General features: G+C 35.1%; 3 protein-coding genes across 3 annotated transcripts; 2 read left to right on the top strand and 1 right to left on the bottom strand.

Moving 5' to 3' along the window:
* The first annotated feature begins 548 nt into the window (after positions 1-548).
* Positions 549-4237, top strand: LOC130614148 (uncharacterized). Its single transcript, XM_057435556.1, has 6 exons — positions 549-709; positions 1438-1520; positions 2022-2116; positions 2437-2654; positions 3304-3528; positions 3973-4237. The coding sequence occupies exons 1-6, from the start codon at positions 640-642 to the stop codon at positions 4137-4139; spliced, it is 858 nt and encodes a 285-aa protein (XP_057291539.1). The 5' UTR covers positions 549-639; the 3' UTR covers positions 4140-4237.
* Positions 4238-5920: 1683 nt separating this feature from the next.
* LOC130613534 (transmembrane protein 170A-like) lies at positions 5921-8924 on the bottom strand. The gene is made up of 4 exons (XM_057434865.1): positions 8855-8924; positions 6703-6873; positions 6335-6397; positions 5921-6051 (listed from the first exon to the last, which is right to left on the bottom strand). Exons 1-4 carry the CDS (start codon positions 8922-8924, stop codon positions 5921-5923), a joined length of 435 nt encoding a protein of 144 aa, XP_057290848.1.
* An 872-nt stretch (positions 8925-9796) lies between these two features.
* LOC130614146 (chitin deacetylase 1-like) lies at positions 9797-15937 on the top strand. Its single transcript, XM_057435554.1, has 8 exons — positions 9797-9988; positions 11144-11305; positions 12442-12492; positions 13130-13393; positions 13551-13603; positions 14045-14303; positions 14482-14718; positions 15550-15937. The coding sequence occupies exons 1-8, from the start codon at positions 9928-9930 to the stop codon at positions 15681-15683; spliced, it is 1221 nt and encodes a 406-aa protein (XP_057291537.1). The 5' UTR covers positions 9797-9927; the 3' UTR covers positions 15684-15937.
* Positions 15938-17014: the final 1077 nt, after the last annotated feature.

Here is a 17014-nt window from a genome sequence, read left to right as displayed (position 1 = left end):
TTGGATTGAGTGGGAAGTAATAACTAAAATACAATTAATTTGCATAGATTTAAAATTCTTTTTCGCGAATAAGTATTAAACTTAACATATATTATATCGAAGTTAAATATTACTTTTTTATTGTTATATTTTCACATGAAGGAGGTTTTCAAATATTGAAATATTTTTAAGTAGTTTTAAAGTTGCAGTTGAAAACAAGATCAAGTTCGTTTGCACAGCTGAACCAAAAATATATAACGCTTCACGAGTTGTAAATTTCACGTCGCTCCGTCTTAGATGATTTTTGAAACTTTGCCGATAAAATCCGGAATTAAGTTCGGGGGTTTCTTATAGGTCTTTTGTATAAACAGCTGTCATTATCGTTTAATATCAGACAAACGAAAAGTGTTAAAATATCCAAAAAATCTCGTTCGATCGTTTTTTAGCTATAAATAACTTGAAATGAATCAATATCCCCTATATTTTAATAATTTAATTATCTTATTCTATAATCCAATAAATGGCATATATATATTTACACGCCCTAATATTGCCGATCTAACCCCCGTCTAAATAAACTTGGGAGGTTTTGAAAACGAGATAAATAGTGAAAATGTCAACTTACATTCAATCTGTTCTTCATTGACAAGAGAGACGAACATGATGATGATTCTTACTGTGATTTTATTTGCGACCATATCTGCTGTTTATGGCGGAGAGTCACATTTACGTAAGTACTTCATTTAGAGGACAGGAGTGCAATCGAATCTCTTTTGCACATATATTATTACGTGCGTACTGTGACAAATTTCTTTACCCGTTTCCCTTTTGTGTAAGAAGAAAAATAATTGTGGTATTGCGAATGTGGATTTCCACTTAAAAACGGAACGGATAGGATCGGGTCAGAAAATTACGACTTCTGATTGTTTGGTGAAATTTCTCGTTTTGATCTGTTTCAATCCAGACTTAAGTTGAAATGATTTCAACTTTTCTTGCAAACAAGAACTGACAGAAACACATGAATAATTAGCAGAATAACCAACTAATCAATAAATGTATCCTGTTTTGTTCTGATTTAATCTTCCCTTGTGTCTCAGTTGTACGCATTTAAATTGATTCTTCACTCATTTTCCAAACTTAACGAGTGGAACCTTTTTTGAGAATTCATAGTTTCCTAAAATTATTTTTAAAATCCATAAAGTTAAGCTACACCAAAAAACAATCAATTTATAAATAAAGCAGTCGACAAGAACAATCCACTTTAAAACGCAAACGTTTTGGCGCGAAAACGTTTTATATGAAAGAGGTGGACCTGTTTTTAGCTCTCGATCCAAACAAGGAGTTTTGAACCAAGGATATGTCTCTTTCTTTAAAAAAGAGTAATATAGATAGGTAATATGTTTTGGTTTAAATGTATGTTTTAATTTTTATACCTATATATATATTTCTTTATCTTAGTAAACGAGTGTCCGACAAAATTAGAACCAATTGGATGTTTCAGCGATAACCCGCACCCAATGAAAAGGGCAATGCCTGAACAGGTATGGCTTATATTTCGTTGCATTCGAGATGAATTAAAAATTTGGAATTTTAAATCTAACGAAATCTTTTTTTCTTATCTTCAACATCGATCCACTTGACATATATCGTTAACATAATAAAATTCATTATGGTTTAAAGACATCAAGACAAGCATTTTGAGTAAAAATTCAGTACGAACATCCACAAGAAAGCTTAGAAGAGCCTTTAAAGCTTACGTCTCACGAAAAAAGAAAAACAAATTGATTTCATTCAAAAGAGCTTGAAAAATTGTCTATAAATCTCTTTGTTTTCAAAAAGCTTTAGTTTCATCTCACCATCAAGATGCTTTGAATGTGTTTTAGGCAAATAAAATATTTAGAACCGTATCGTATCTAGCCTAAAAAGTAAAATTCTTAGAATACTGCGAGGCACGAATAACAAAGCTCAAAATTTTTATAAAATTTTAATTCACGAGATTAATTCAAGGAATTTCTTATTTATATCGTTTTTATCACTTCCAGCTTTTAAACGAACGGGACCACACTAGCCATGTTTTCAATGGTCGCATGATTGACTGGAAAAATTTTGAAGTCTATCTAGCAGGATTTGTTTGCAGGTTTATTTATTTATTTATTTGTTTGTTTGTTTGCTTGTTTATTTGTTTGTTGTTACGGTTATTTCACAACTTCGTCAGAAAGTCGTTTTTAGAGCCCCCGTTTTTTCTTATCGAATTGCATTGTCGAATACAACATGCTGGGCTTAATAAAACGCAATGTCAGATTTTTCTTCAGTGAATAGCTATTTAGTATCATAAACTTCCTCCCCTCCTTCTCGATACAATTTAGAAAGGTCAAGAAAGAAAAGCATGTCTAATGACTGTCGAAATGGCTGTCTTTCTTTTCTGTATTTTGATTTTACGTCATCTTCATTTTCTAGGTGTGCTGAAGCTGCATTCAAAAAAGGTTATCGAGTCATCGGCATACAATTTTACGGCGAGTGTTGGTCAGGACCAGAAGCTCATCTCGATTATGAAATGTATGGGGAGAGTAGGACTTGTGTAAATCACGAATTTAAAAAGATTGCTAACAGAACTACTTGCAATATTGGTACTGGCACTGATTCAACAAATTATGTTTACAGAATCGCACCTACATGTGAGTTCTTATGTACATTTCAGTATTGTTGTAATCGGCAATAGTATTGCACCTGACATAGCCACATCCTCACCCCATCCCACCCAACTCCACCCTCTTCTCCCAATTTTTGTACCCAAACAGGATCCCAAAGTATAAACTAATGAAAAACGGACAAAGAAGGCTGGGGTGAGAAAACCAATTTCCAGTGAGCTAGAACGACATGAAATCTTAAATCAGCAAAACGCGAAAGTTTTTTTCACCATGAATTAAATTCTAAAACGGGGTAATATCACAACTAGTTAGTTCTTCTTTAATCACCAACTACAATAAAATATATATTTTCTTTAAGAATTTTTAGCCTTGATTATATAGCTTGGGCGCTGCAAACATTTCTCGAATATCCAGATTACTTGAAACAGTAATGGATGCAGACTTTTAAATATAATAGATACCTCGGCTGCGAATTATCGAATAAATTAATTTCTTCGATTTTGGCCTTTTGCAAAAGTCTTTTCACGCGGAGACGAACCTTATTTTCAATTTGCAAAAGTTTTTCCGCGAAATTTCTCACGCGAAAGTTCTTGAGAAAAAATTTAGCGTTTTTTGACACGTGAGAGTTTCTGCCGTTAAACTATGTGTATTCACTAGTATTAAAAATTAATTCTAGCATGCAACACTTATTACGAGCCTGTTGGATGTTTCCATGATTCGATGATAGAACCAAGACCCGTGCCAGACTACCTACAAAACGAGCGAGATTTCTCTATCAGCAACTGGAACGGGATATTGATTGATTGGAAAAATTGGAACACGTACTCGCCAGAAATGATTTGTCGATGCGCAGATATAGCGAAAAAGAGAGGTCATAGCATGTTTGCAATTCAGTTTTGGGGTGAGTAATCCATCATTTGTTTCTTTTATATTTTAAGGTCTAATTTTAAGGTTTAATTTTAAGGTCTAATTTTAAGGTCTAATTTGGATCCAATTGCAACAAAATTTGTCTTTGACAATCTCCTTAAAAAATGGTACCATCCAGGTTCCTAGTGTTTCTCGGGCGTTTAGCCGTTATTAAATAGCAAAATACCCTGGGAAGGAGATTGGTTTGATTCATGTACACAGTATTACAATTTGCTAAGAATGGTAATAGCATGTTACTTTTCCAACCTTTTTTTAATGACAATAATTTTAGCAACTCTTAAGCGGTATAATAAAATCACCCTCGTTCTCACTACATTTTACTTTTATAAACTTAGGGTGGAACTCTGTGATAACGCCTTTACACCTTGAGAACCTGAGATGTGTGAAAATGACACATATTTACTTATTTATTTTGCAGGAGAATGTTGGAGTGGTGCAGGTACTTCTTTAACCTTTCATCGAGATGGACCGTCGAAAAATTGCAGAGCAGAAAATTTTGATACTTGTCCTTGCAATTCATACCATTGTGTTGGTATGGCGAAAACAAACCATGTTTACAAGCTGATCGAAGGGCCTGGAATATAGAAAAAAGAGAATTGTATGATTCAAATTCAGCTTGCTGCCATTTTTTTTAATGTTAATGTAAAACGCCATTTTGTTTTGTAATATACCATGATTATTGATATGGCTTTTTTATATGTACCCACCGTTGAATGAGGGACAATAAATTATGAAAGAATTTATCTTCTTGTTACCATCTATATGCAACAGTTCGAGTGCGGTTAGTGTAAAGATGGCTAGGATTATTCCGCACTATATTTGCAAAAACTAATTCCGTCAAAAATATTCGAAAATAGGCAATTGATTACAACTAAAAGTTATTTAAAACCCTGTATTATATTATTAACTAACAAAACCAATTGTTGCGATATTTTAATTTTCTAATTCTATGATTTTGTTGTTGGCTACTTTGTAAAGTTATTGTCCGCGGGAAAAAAGGCGTGCCACGAGCACACGAAATAGCGTTTAACTTAAAGACGGTCGACCCCGTGGATTTTTTCCACGGGTTAAGTAGTACTATATTGATACTACTCTTATTCTTTCTGAGTGATGTAATCTAACAAAACACTCGAAATAGCGATCCTACAAAGGCCAAAAAAGTAAAGGGCGGACACATGGATCCTTCCAGGGACTATCTTGAGAAACATGAAATGCGATATATGAAGAACAAGCGAGCCCGTGCTTTTAATCATTGGTTGCCGACTAGTATTTTGAAATATTAATACCGATTTGATATATTCATTAAATTGAATTTTTTAAACTTTAATAATGGGCGTTAATTAGAGCACTTATTTATTTTTTAAGCATTTAAGTGGGCGTTAATTATAAAGAGTGTTGTTTATCGAAAGTAGGCGTTTTATTTATTTATTTATTTATTTATTTCACGAATGTTTTACAAGGATGGCCATTTCAGACATTATAAAGTCTGTTATCAACATGGGTCCTTGGAATAAATAGGATAAAAAAAAAAAAAAAAAAAAAATAAAAAAAAAAATAAAAATAGATTAAATAGATTAAATTGCTAAATGCTAGAATCCAAGAACACTATCGTAGCAGCTTGGTTTAGGATAACATTTGTTCAAAATAAAGTCCCTTCAGGTTTAACCCAACTTATCCTCTTTCACACATTGATTTTTTTTATAATTCAACACAGTATTGATGACATCACAATTATATTTGTCAAATTTAGAATGAAAGACAACATCTTAGTGAAGGCAACGAGAAAATTCAACATTTGGTTATCACATATTCTCGTCTGAGAAAAAATCACAAGACCATCTTGAATTATGTCGTCAATAGTTCATCAAAATTTGTACCTGCACAGGCGGCCATAGCCTGCACATGAAAGGAAGCATAGGAAGTGGAGGGTTTTCCAGGCTAAGGTGACCCCTGATTCTTATAATAAAAAAACAAGTTACCACAACAAGATTAGGGAAAAGGTAAACCTTTTTTTATACAAACTCAGTGTTCTAAAAGTCTAAGAAAAATTTCTACGGGATGTGATGTATTTCTTTTAAAATAAGGCGTTTCCCAAAAGGAGAAAAAATTTTCAAACTGAAAAATTCACCCTAAAGCACATGGTCATATTGCTCTTCTTCTTCAGATCTCCGTCGCTTTGCTCCATTTTTTGAAATATGATATTTTTTCCCTCAAGTTTGTTGAAATGTTTATGTTTTTTTGACTTTAATCTTTCTTGCGTTGGTCACTATAAAAACGCATTACGCCACAAAAAGTCTATGCGGGAGGCTTTGCCTTTTTTCGTCATTTTAATCACTTTAAGCAACTCTTTCAGCAGGAGCAAAACATTACAATGTTCCATAGACGCGAGAGAAGGAAACAACAACTAAAACTAACGTTTGACCACCTCCGAAAAAGAAAGCAAACGGTTTGCCCATTCTATAGCCAGCAGCCGAATAAATCCATGCAATACAGCAGCCTAGAATTGGAAATAACGATACATGTCAATAAAAAAGGCAGCGATGAAAAAATAAATAAAAAATACTAAGTATTTCTGAAATTAGAGAAAGCCATGCGAGTCATTCAATCATACACTTTTTTACGCTGTTGCGGCCAAGTATTTGAAATAGTCAAATCTTATAAAAATACAGAGGGGTGGTGGACGGGTTGCTTGGGGTACTAAGAAAATGCTGTACTAAATAGGATTTATAGGCATTACGAGGCGTTATTAAAGGGTGAAATGAATGTAATTTAGTGCTTACGTAATCTTTTAAGATTCCATTTATGTAGAAAAATATTACAAGCTATCAAATGTTCTAGTTCCACTTAGCAAAAGTTTTTTAACTCAAACAAATATAAATAAAGTTGGAGTTAAAAATATAAATACTGGTGATGAAGTGGGTTGTTAGTACCTTGTATTTTAAAATTTACTTAAGGAAATGATTTGACTTGTCGTTGCAATTTCTACTTGAAAAATTTAAATCCAAAAGAAAGCTATCATATAGCAAAAAACCCTCTTAATTGCTAAAATTTTGTTCAGCAAACAATTTCTTTTTGAGCCACCTCTCAATCGCGAAAGACGTTCCACGAAAATCTCTCCTCTCAAAATTTTCAATCTTCATACACTTACTTGTAATAATACCTCCTGTTAGCGGATACAAAAATCCAGATACAAACAACAGAATGGACAAGTAACGACCAATTTTATGTGTCCGAAGTGACCTGAGAGCCAGTAACGCAGCAAGACCATGGACTAAAACTGTTGTTGCCAAGCAGTACAAGAAAATTTGATATGAAATATCTAGAATGAAAAGCAAATAATAATTTGAGAAGATAAAACTCGCAGTACTGCAATTTGTTTTCATTTATTCCCAAGTATAACATGTAAGACGTATATGACATTTTTGTTCCAGGGCCACGTAAAGTTATTTGGTGGGCTATGAGAAAATTAGGTGTGGATGAGTGGCTAGTTACGATGGTACAGTCTATGTACAGCAATGCTAGAAGTCGTGTCAGGATTAACGATTCACTTAGTGATGAATTTAGTGTAAATGTTGGTGTACATCAGGGTTCTGTACTTAGTCCTTTGTTCTTTATTCTAGTCTTAGAAGAGCTGTCGATGGAGTTCAGAACAGGTTGTCCATGGGAGTTATTGTATGCAGATGATTTGGTTCTCATAGCAGAGTCGATGGAAGAATTAGTTGAAAAGTTTGAGAAGTGGAAGAAAGGACTAGAAGAGAAAGGGCTGAAGGTAAACACAGCAAAGTCTAAAGTCATGATAAGTAGCATTGCAGCCAAGTGTGACCTTGTAGTTGGAAAGTGGCCTTGTGGAGTTTGCAGGAAAGGGGTTGGTAGTAACTCAATTTTTTGTCAGACTTGCAAGCATTGGGTACATAAGAAGTGCAGTAGTATTTCTGGAAGGTTAAGAGCTGACATACAGTTTGTATGCAAGCGTTGCAAAGGTGAGATTAAAGAGAATGAAGTATTTCCAGCTTTAATGATATACAACAGTGGCTCGTTAGAGATAGTTAAGAACTTCTGTTACTTAGGTGATGTGTTGGGCAGTGAAGGGGGTGTTGGAAGAAGTGTTACTTGCAGGATAGGTTCTGCTTGGAAAAAGTTCAGAGAGTTACTTCCTTTATTGACTAGCAGAGTCCTGTCAATTGAGGTAAAAGGTAGGTTGTATGAGGCCTGTGTAAGAAGTGTTATGTTGTACGGTAGTGAGACATGGGCAGTGAAGCAGGAAGATCTTGACCGTTTAGAAAGGAATGATATTAGAATGGTTAGGTGGATGTGTAATGCCAGTCTGAGAGACAGAAAAAGTTCAGATGAGCTAAGAAGCAGGCTAAGTCTCCGTAGAATTAAAGATGTTATCCAGATAAGAAGATTGAATTGGCTGAGGCACTTGGAAAGAATGGAGGAGGATAATTGGGTAAGAAAGTGTAGAGACTTGATAGTTCCTGGGGCAAAGCACGAGGGTGCCGATAAGCCGCATACGCCGTAAAAAGTGCGGGCGTTTTCGGGCCAGGTTCGGCGTTTTAAAGAAAATTCAGGTATTTGCCCGAAAAAACTCGCATAGTCCCGAACAATGCCGAAAAAAAAAAATTCACCATAAATGACTCTTGAAGAATTATTTAAAAAAGTATAAAAATTAGAATGAACTAACTATATGGTAGCTAAGTTCTTAAAAGAACTGTTTTTATGGTTTTGATAAGATTTACTTGATAAATAACTTATATATAAACTTTATTACCGCCTTTCTCTTCAAGCGTGTTCTTTCAATTGTCGTCCGGAATGTTTATGTTACAAGGTGTTGCATTTCGTGAATGTTTCGGGCGAGTTCGGGCGTGTTCGGGAAAGTGCAGGCGGTTTCGGTGGACAACCGTCAATTTAATTCGAAAAGTCGCCCGAACTCGCCTTTATATATGCGGGCGTTTGCGGCTTATCGGCACCCTCTTGGCAAAGCCCAGAGGCAGACTGAGAAAGACTTGGCAGGAGGTTATAAGGACAGACTTGATAGAGAGGAAGTTGAGTATAGATCTAACACAGTCTAGATAAGATTGGAAGAGGGTCATTAATATACCCCGTCCAACCCATGCTAGCATGGAAAACGGACGTTAAGCCGAGAATGATGATGATGATGATGCACACAATTGTTAAAGCCGAAAGTAAACATCCAAAAAGGTCTATAAGGGCGAGTTGGGCAACTTTTTGAATAAAATTGGCGGTTGTCCTCTGAAACTGCCTGCACTTTCCCGAAATATATGTAAATACATAGCTACCTTTAAATGAAACCAAATCATCTGAGTTTTCCGTAGTTCTAATTTGTTGTGGAGTTGCAGTAGTGTTCATATCTTCTCTTCAGGCTAGCTAAAACAGCTAGCTAGCCAGATTATTTCGCACTATAGCTAGCTACACTTAACTTCCAAACTTATATTTCACTTTTATTGTATTACTTTATCAACATTTGAAAAAAATAAAAACACTAATAGACTGAACAAAACAAGAATGTTTGTTTGTTTTTAATATATTCGTGCGCCGTTATCACGAGTATACCCAAAATAATAAAGTCCTTAGACCCTGTGCTGGAAGGGGACTTTCTCCCCTTTCTGTCGCTGCTGGCGCGATTTGTAGAACCGTTTGTGTTGCCAGTAAGAAACTTACAAATTCGTAAGCTTGCTTTATGCCATAAAACCCTTTGCTTGAAAATAATCAATCTTCTTTTAATAAAGAATTAAAATTTATTAAATGGGCCTTCGTCAAAAACATATTTTCTAAATGTTTTAAATATCTTAACCAGGACTCAGACTCCCTTTTCACATCAGCGGTGTGGTAAACATCTGAAAAAAAGCGATGTCGGTCTGGAAACGAAAGTGAGTTTCCCTTAATCTCTATTGCATTATGTTGTTTTGACGAGAGTTACATAACGACTACGGCATCGCTTTATAATAATTTATAAACAATAGATGATTAAGTAATTAAAATTATGCAACAAGCATCAGAAGCAAATAATGTAGTAAAAAATCGCGTTGCAAAATTTATTTCTATAGAAAAAGAGAGAAAAGAATACAAAAAAAATTAAATATAATTTTTTTCTTTAATTTTAAAAACCTTTTCTAGCAGCAAGCTATTTCTTTTGAAGATATAAAAACACACTGTAGCTCACCAGCGTGTTATTCTCCTTGTTTTAATACAGAAAAGCATAGACAGATATCATAAGGGGTACAACCTCCACATTTTCATTCACTTCTGAGGAATAGCACGACCGTCTATCGACAACGTAATGGATATTGCCAAATGAAAAATCCACAATGACATCGAAAAAAACATTGTAAGAAAGAAGAAAAATTAAAAGATGTTAACATATATTTTTGTTATATTATTTATAAAGCTAACTGACGCAGATTTGCCTGCAGGTACGTATTCCTGAAATTTATATTGTTCACCAAATTTTCTATTGTTTTGTGTTACAGTTTTTTTTCTGTAATCCTATGCGAGGATCCCTTAAGAAACGGAAGACTTATACTACTAAAATTGAAATTTACAATAGCCCTAAGGTGGTTTAGGGTAAACAACATTATCATGGTGTTAGCATTAAAAGAACTTTTTTTCAATTTTTTTCTGGAACTCGGCGAGTATTAGCTTGGATTAAAGAAAGTCCAGAAATCATGTTTCTATTCTCATATTTGTCCAGATTTGCTCAACCTACAATAAAGTTGTAAAACTTTAGCCACACAATAGCTCAATGTTTGTAACAAAGTAGAACCCATTGATCCAGTGTTGTGCTGCTTGTTATCTTCAATATACATTTTGTAACTTTTTATTCTCGTCCCCAGCCCCTTGGTCTCCGCACAGTTTACGGAGCGATAGCAAAATTTCATATGAAGGAGGTTGGTAACTTACTTTTACGATGTGTATTTAAGACTGTGTTTTACTTAAATCACAGAGCAAGACGTACTCATCCATCCGACAATAACAATAATGTCTACTAGAAACAAAAATGTGAGGAACAAACTCAAAATGGTGGTGTGATCCAAGCAATTTATTGGTCGAAATCATAGGATGTTGTCATAATACACTGCACAGCGTCCAAGCTTTCATTCTTAAAAATTTTGAAGTGATTTCGACATCTGAACCGAACAACGCGGCAAAATAACGCTTTAATGCGTGCGCCATAATTCCGACGTGCTAAAAAACAAAATTTTATCTTTAGAATAATTAGAACAGATATTCACAGTCTTAAGTTTCCCCGTTATAAATTGACATAAACATCTTTTTGCGAAGGATAACAAATACCAAAGTATTGTGTTAGCGCAACTCAAACCGAAAACTCAAAATTTTTTCATCTTATTCGTTATCCTAAAATACTTTTTCCTATCGTGTAAGAGAAAAGTTTACGAATTGCTATAAAACATTTTTAGTTATTTTAAAAAATTTGAAGAGTGTCTTGCCGTATATCCAATACAGATGCCTTGAAATTGTTTTTTTAACTACCAGATGCTAACACAGATATATTATACAGTTTAACTTTTTCGGAATCGCAACTCATAGATTTCAATAATTTTCTTTAGATTTTTGTGTGGGTAAAGGCAGCTACAATGCCTACCCGGGCGAATGTTCAAAATACGTTATCTGCATACAAGAATTTGTTTACGAGATGACTTGTCCCGATCCGTTACACTGGGATGCCAAAAGAAACAAATGTGACTGGAAAATGGAAGCTGGTTGTCAGAGTAAGTATGGTACCATTATTCCTTCATTATTGCCCCCCCCCCCCATCTAATTACCGCGTCCTCAAATTTAAATAAATAAATAAATAAGTACCCACGAGTTAGTAGATGGAATACAGCGGATCTTTAAAAGTCAAGAGAAGGTAAAAACTGTTAGGGAAAACTTGAATCATCGCAAGTGTAAGCCTATTTTGAATCTAATACACGATTTACAGATATATCTACTTGGAAAATATTTGTTTTGCAAAAAAAAAAAAAAAAAAAAAACTCGCAAGCGCTCTTTTGTCATTTGGACCACAAGTGGAGTAAAATACCCTATGGGCAAGAACAAAGTCAGCCCAGTGTGGCAAAAAATATCAAAGATGGTATTTGAGCCAATGAAAAATCAAAGCCGACGAAAATCTAGACCGACGAAAATTTAGACCGACGAAAATAAAGACTGAGAAAAGTTTAAAGTCATAACCGAGATTTCGGTAAAATATTTTCTTTATGCGGCAATAAAAGAAACTTAAAAAATTCAAAACATGAGAAAGATTAAAAAAAATTCAGAAAGGCTAGAATTATTCGTCGTGCAAAAGTGACAAAGATTCCTTAAGGTTAACAAAATTTGGGTGACAAAAAATTAAGGCAGACTTTGCTTGTGCCTATAAGGTATTTGTTAAACACTGCGAATATTTTATAAAAAGTTTAATATATGATTTTATATGCTGGCAACTAAAAAGTTTAGTTTTGTTTATTTTTGCTGGAAAGAATTATTTACGCACCATAACCTCTCCATTTCCTATTGGTAGTGTTATCAACGAGAGTCCTAGGTCCTAGTGCATTTAAAGCTACCATTTAAGCTACAAAAGTCGTGTAAACAGACAACTATTTCACTTATTAATTATCATGCTGAACGCTAGACAGAAAGGTTCAATTCACGCTTTCATAATCTCTGGAATGACTCGGCCAGGGTTTGAACCCAAGACCTTTCGCACTGGAAACGAATGTTCTATCATAAGGTTACCAGCCGGTTGCATTAAGTAGCTGCCATCTTGTTTTTAAATCGACACATCACAGATTTATCGCACGTGCTATATCTGTGCTGCGCTATTTGTAACATAGACAAAGTGAAACTATTTTTTTTGTTTCATATTCAGTATTCACGACAACAAAAACAACAACCACAACAACAACACCTCCTCCGCCAAGTAAGTAGCTTTTTATTTTATTTTCTGTATCCTTAGTACTTAGTACTTCTACTGCATTGGCAAGACGCCTTCAAAACTTAACTGCCTTTGAGGGTGACTGACTTGAGGGTGACTGACTTGAGGGTGACTGACTTGAGGGTGACTGACTTGAGGGTGACTGACTTGAGGGTGACTGACTTGAGGCGACTGACTTTGAAAGTGACTGCCTTTGAAAGTGACTGTCTAACATCAAAAACAGATCTCTCACAGTCAGTGACGTCATCATTGGCATTGACAACACGCATTTTGAAATAGGACTACAAAAGGAACTCGCAAATTTGATCATCAGAAATGCGTTCAGTAATTCTGAAAGTTCAGAAATTAAAGTCCAATAATTATAAAGCTTCACTACACTAAATGTTTTTTCGCGTTTTTGTATATATAGATATAGCGTATAACATTTCATATAAATCACATTTGAGTGAAGTATTTTCTAGTGTTTACCCTTTGTCAAAATATTTGGTGACAATAATTTCATTTCATTTCGCATCGCTTTTTGAAATAAGAGATCGTTTGTCTCTTCCCAAACTCTAATAAACACCCAGAAAAAAAATATTGTAAGCCTTCCTTAATAACTTCACTGTCGTTATTTTTGCAGTATTCGGCTTGTGCGATGCATCCAAATGCAAACTTCCACATTGTCGATGCGCAAGCTCAGAAGTTCCCAATAACTTAACGGCGACAGAGGTTCCTCAAATGGTACTTATCGGGTTTGATGACGCTGTACAAGAGCGCCAAATGGATCTATATACTTCCTTGTTCGGCAACTTTAAGAATCCGAATGGTTGTCCAATTAATGTTACATTCTTTGTTTCAAACAAAGACACACAATACTCAGCAGTGGAAAAACTATATAGGAGGGGTAAAAAATTTTTTTTAAATAGCACACGTGGAGGAGGGCAGCATGTTAATATACCCTCCGTCAGGGTTGTTTTATTCATTAGGCTTCCCTGTTAGGAAACAAGGTAGCACAGTAAAAGAATTGGGGAACTTATTTCATTGCAACTATCTTATTTTAGGTTACGAAATTGCGGTACATGCACAGGGATATGTGGATGAGTGGCGATTGACAGTAAGGTTTCTTGTAAATATCTCTATAATAATAGCCGTCGTCTGTCTGTCTCTGCGCGGACCCCCCCGCTTAGTTAGAAAATCGTGCTACGGAAACACGATATATTTTATCCACTTTGTTGCCACGGGTAAATATAAAGGACGGGCGAACCCGTGGATTTTTCCACGGGCAACGACTAGTCTATATTATAATACCCGTATACGTCTATCTGTCTGTCTGTCATGCAAAATGGTAGCTTAGCTGCGCAATAGCGAGAAGCACGCAATGCGGTATAAAAAGGACGGGCGAACCCGTGGATTTTCCACGGGATAACGACTAGTATTAATTAATTTATGTGAGTAATAACTTTGGTGTCTATTTAAGGGTTTCTGCCACACTCATCCCATAGCGAGCGAGAGAATTAGGTTTGACTTAAAACGTTCTCACTGAATTTTATCATAGTGGACGTCTGATAAAATTAAAAATGTTATCACGTCGCAAAGGAACAAACTAGAGAGAGAGACTGGATCTAATAAAATATCAGGTTGGAGGAATCCGCATAACATAGTGACGAAAAGAATGCTGGACGTCCTCGCAAGTAACAACTTCTTGTACGATAGCTCTGTATCACCCAGCAAAAATCAAAGATGGTGGCCTTATACTATGGATTATGCCACACCGGATTATCCGACCAATTGCCCGATTCCGCCATGCCGAAATGGTAAGTTTTTAAGTCATTTTCTCAAACCACTACATAAAATTATTAGTTTGTCAACTAAACATCTCATCGCTTACAGAGGAAAAAAAGTTTAAAAAAATCCAGTTGCATAGTTTGTTAGTTCTCATGAAGCGAGGTCACAGTTTTTCAATCCCAAACATTTCTTTATTGTTATTTTCAGAAAGCTATCCAGGTATATGGGAGTTTCCTTTCAACAGGTGGAGCAATAATCATAAAGATGGCAACAAAAATTGTCCCGAAATGAATACATGTGCCATTGGTGACAACACAGAGAATAAGGTGTACAACACTTTCATGAAAAACTTCGAGGAGTTTTATAACGACAAAAGGGTCCCGTTTAACATCTACGGGACCGTGAGTTATTTTCTCCATCCAGACTTCGAATATAGACAAATAGGTATGTCCAATATTTTAAAGATATCATACCATCTTTAATTCTTTATCACGGTGGGACAAATTGTGTTTTTTAAGACACGTCAGCTATCTTGGAATGTTTTTGTTTACATTTGGGCATCATTATTTACCTCTAGACGCCTGGACCTCGTATTATTCTGTTCTTATTCGAGAATTTTCGGACCGCCTCGATTTGGCATGTTTTAGAACTTTTTAAAGTTTTGCTACAAAACAAGGGGCCTTAACATATGATGTTGACACATACATAAGGACAAGCAAAAACATCCCAAAATAATCTGCAAATCTCTCGAAGGAGACTCTAAATTCCAGAAATGTTTTACAAGCTTCTCTATCGAGAACAAAGGTTCAAAGTCCAATTTGCCTCACCGCGATAAAAAAATTAAGTATCGTGTATCGTTTCTTGCGTTTCCGAGGTTTCGATAAGAGAAAGTTATATTTCTTAGTTTGCATATAAGGATTTACATGTTAATGTGATTAAATTTGCGTTGGAAACAATTTCCATGCGCGCATTCGTTCAGATAAAAATGTTAAAAAAAAAAACAGATCGAAGAAGTTAAATAGTTTAGAAAAATCAATAACAGAGTTCTTTTACATTCTTGCTCTATGTGGTCCTTTTTGAAGGGATTGCACAAGCATGTAAAGAACTCCGAAAACAGCCGCAATCTGTCTGTACTAAAAATTATTAGTACGACTATATTTATGTGTTTTCTCACCATCTCGTGCCTAGAACTGTTTTGTTTTTTCATTGTAAAGTGCCTGAAAAGTCCTGGGGGCTAGGATGCTCATCATTAGTACAATTTCTTTTTCTTTTTAGCCTTTAAGAAGTTTCTTACAGACATTTTAGCGAAAGGAGATGTCTACATCGTAGGCATGCAACAAGCAATCCAATGGATGAAAAAGCCGACCAAGACAGAAAATATAAAAACGTTTCAACCTTGGGCTTGTTAAAGTAATAAAACGTTAATAAATTATTATGAAAAATATACGAAGACTTTGTCAGTTCAGAGTAGTTTAAATTGGCAAAATGGCAGAGATATCCCAAAGCAACCTGGATGCCCAGGGGACGGGGCTGATTTCATAGTGGCAGACACAAGAGCTTTATTTAAGCGGGAAAGAAGGGAGGGGGCTGAGGGAGATTAACCTTCTCCTTTTCCACGCCCTTCCCCGCCTAGTTTTTTTGCTAAGAAGTGATCACTTTATATTGATTTATAAAATTTCTGCAAAACAAGAAAAACTTTTTTTCGCAACTTTGGGCGTTCGGTGTTGGTTGACATCATCTCATTCTCATCCCTGTTCTTTGAGGTTAAAACGTCGAATTTCGATGTTTATCTCAAAGAGCTCTGGGGCCAAGAATGTCATCATCTATTATTTAAATACGGTATAGCTGTTGTACACAGAAACTTTTTCTGTAGAATCCTGAAAACCCCAAATATGTAACTCTCCAATTTTAAGGTCACTGTACTAGGCTTGTTTAACATTATCAATCTTAGTAATTAATTTAATGTTATAAAAATCTTCAAAAATAAAAATGGAGAAGGTTCTTAAGTGGAGGCAAGATGTATTGAACCTAAAACGGCTGTGGGAAGCCTTTAATGTGTTCTGGCAAATCGCTTTGATGACAGAGAATAACATATTGCTTTCGTAAGGTTTCTAACTTAAAAAACCGACAAGATATTTGCTTTTATTGTGTCGTGCTTCATTACAAATTCCATTTGAGCTATTGGAAGTTCTAAATAACAAACATCATTTTTTTGGTAACATCAAAAAGTCTCCACATCGTTAATATTGTGGATGTTTATCATTGAAATCGTATATAGAGTAGTGCCCGTCAAATTATCTTGTACATCGCAACTCATCCCTAAGACTCTTGTTCTTTGTTGCCACCAACCTCATTCTAAGGGCTCGTTGTCTACTTTTTTATTAGAACGGCGAGAACAAGTATGTCGGAAACGAGGTTGTGTCGTCAAGGCTCTTGATCAGAAAGAGACAGAAGAGCTCTAAGAACGAGAGCGTAAACGCATAAAAAAATCATTTTACCTCTCAATAATTTCTACCAAGGTGCAAACTATATTGTAAACAATAAATAATTTTTTCAAGTTAAAATTTTAACGAAGCTCTTAAAAATAAATATATGCAAATTTGAATGAAAAAAAAAAAAATAACGGCCCATTTTTATATGTACAAGAACAAACTATCATATGCGCTTGCACCTAGCACTCAACATCCACTCATGATATTTAAATATCAAACCGCAATTAATGAAGTATGCGCCAAACAGG

Source organism: Hydractinia symbiolongicarpus, chromosome 11 (assembly GCF_029227915.1).
Source record: "Hydractinia symbiolongicarpus strain clone_291-10 chromosome 11, HSymV2.1, whole genome shotgun sequence".
NCBI classification, from domain to species: domain Eukaryota; kingdom Metazoa; phylum Cnidaria; class Hydrozoa; order Anthoathecata; family Hydractiniidae; genus Hydractinia; species Hydractinia symbiolongicarpus.
This window is presented reverse-complemented; position numbering and strand designations above follow the sequence as displayed.

Bases quoted from the DNA above. Each gene is read 5' to 3' on its own strand.
- LOC130614148 (XM_057435556.1), top strand. From the start codon at position 640: ATGATGATGATTCTTACTGTGATTTTATTTGCGACCATATCTGCTGTT. The intron at 2,117-2,436 runs GTTTATTTATTT...TTCATTTTCTAG, and splicing joins CTAGCAGGATTTGTTTGCAG to GTGTGCTGAAGCTGCATTCA. The intron at 3,529-3,972 runs GTGAGTAATCCA...TTTATTTTGCAG, and splicing joins GTTTGCAATTCAGTTTTGGG to GAGAATGTTGGAGTGGTGCA.
- LOC130613534 (XM_057434865.1), bottom strand. From the start codon at position 8,924: ATGAACACTACTGCAACTCCACAACAAATTAGAACTACGGAAAACTCA. The intron at 6,874-8,854 runs GTAGCTATGTAT...TTTTCATTCTAG, and splicing joins TGATTTGGTTTCATTTAAAG to ATATTTCATATCAAATTTTC. The intron at 6,052-6,334 runs GTAAGCACTAAA...TTCCAATTCTAG, and splicing joins ATGGAATCTTAAAAGATTAC to GCTGCTGTATTGCATGGATT.
- LOC130614146 (XM_057435554.1), top strand. From the start codon at position 9,928: ATGTTAACATATATTTTTGTTATATTATTTATAAAGCTAACTGACGCA. The intron at 13,394-13,550 runs GTAAAAAATTTT...ATCTTATTTTAG, and splicing joins GGAAAAACTATATAGGAGGG to GTTACGAAATTGCGGTACAT. The intron at 13,604-14,044 runs GTAAGGTTTCTT...ATTTTATCATAG, and splicing joins TGGATGAGTGGCGATTGACA to TGGACGTCTGATAAAATTAA.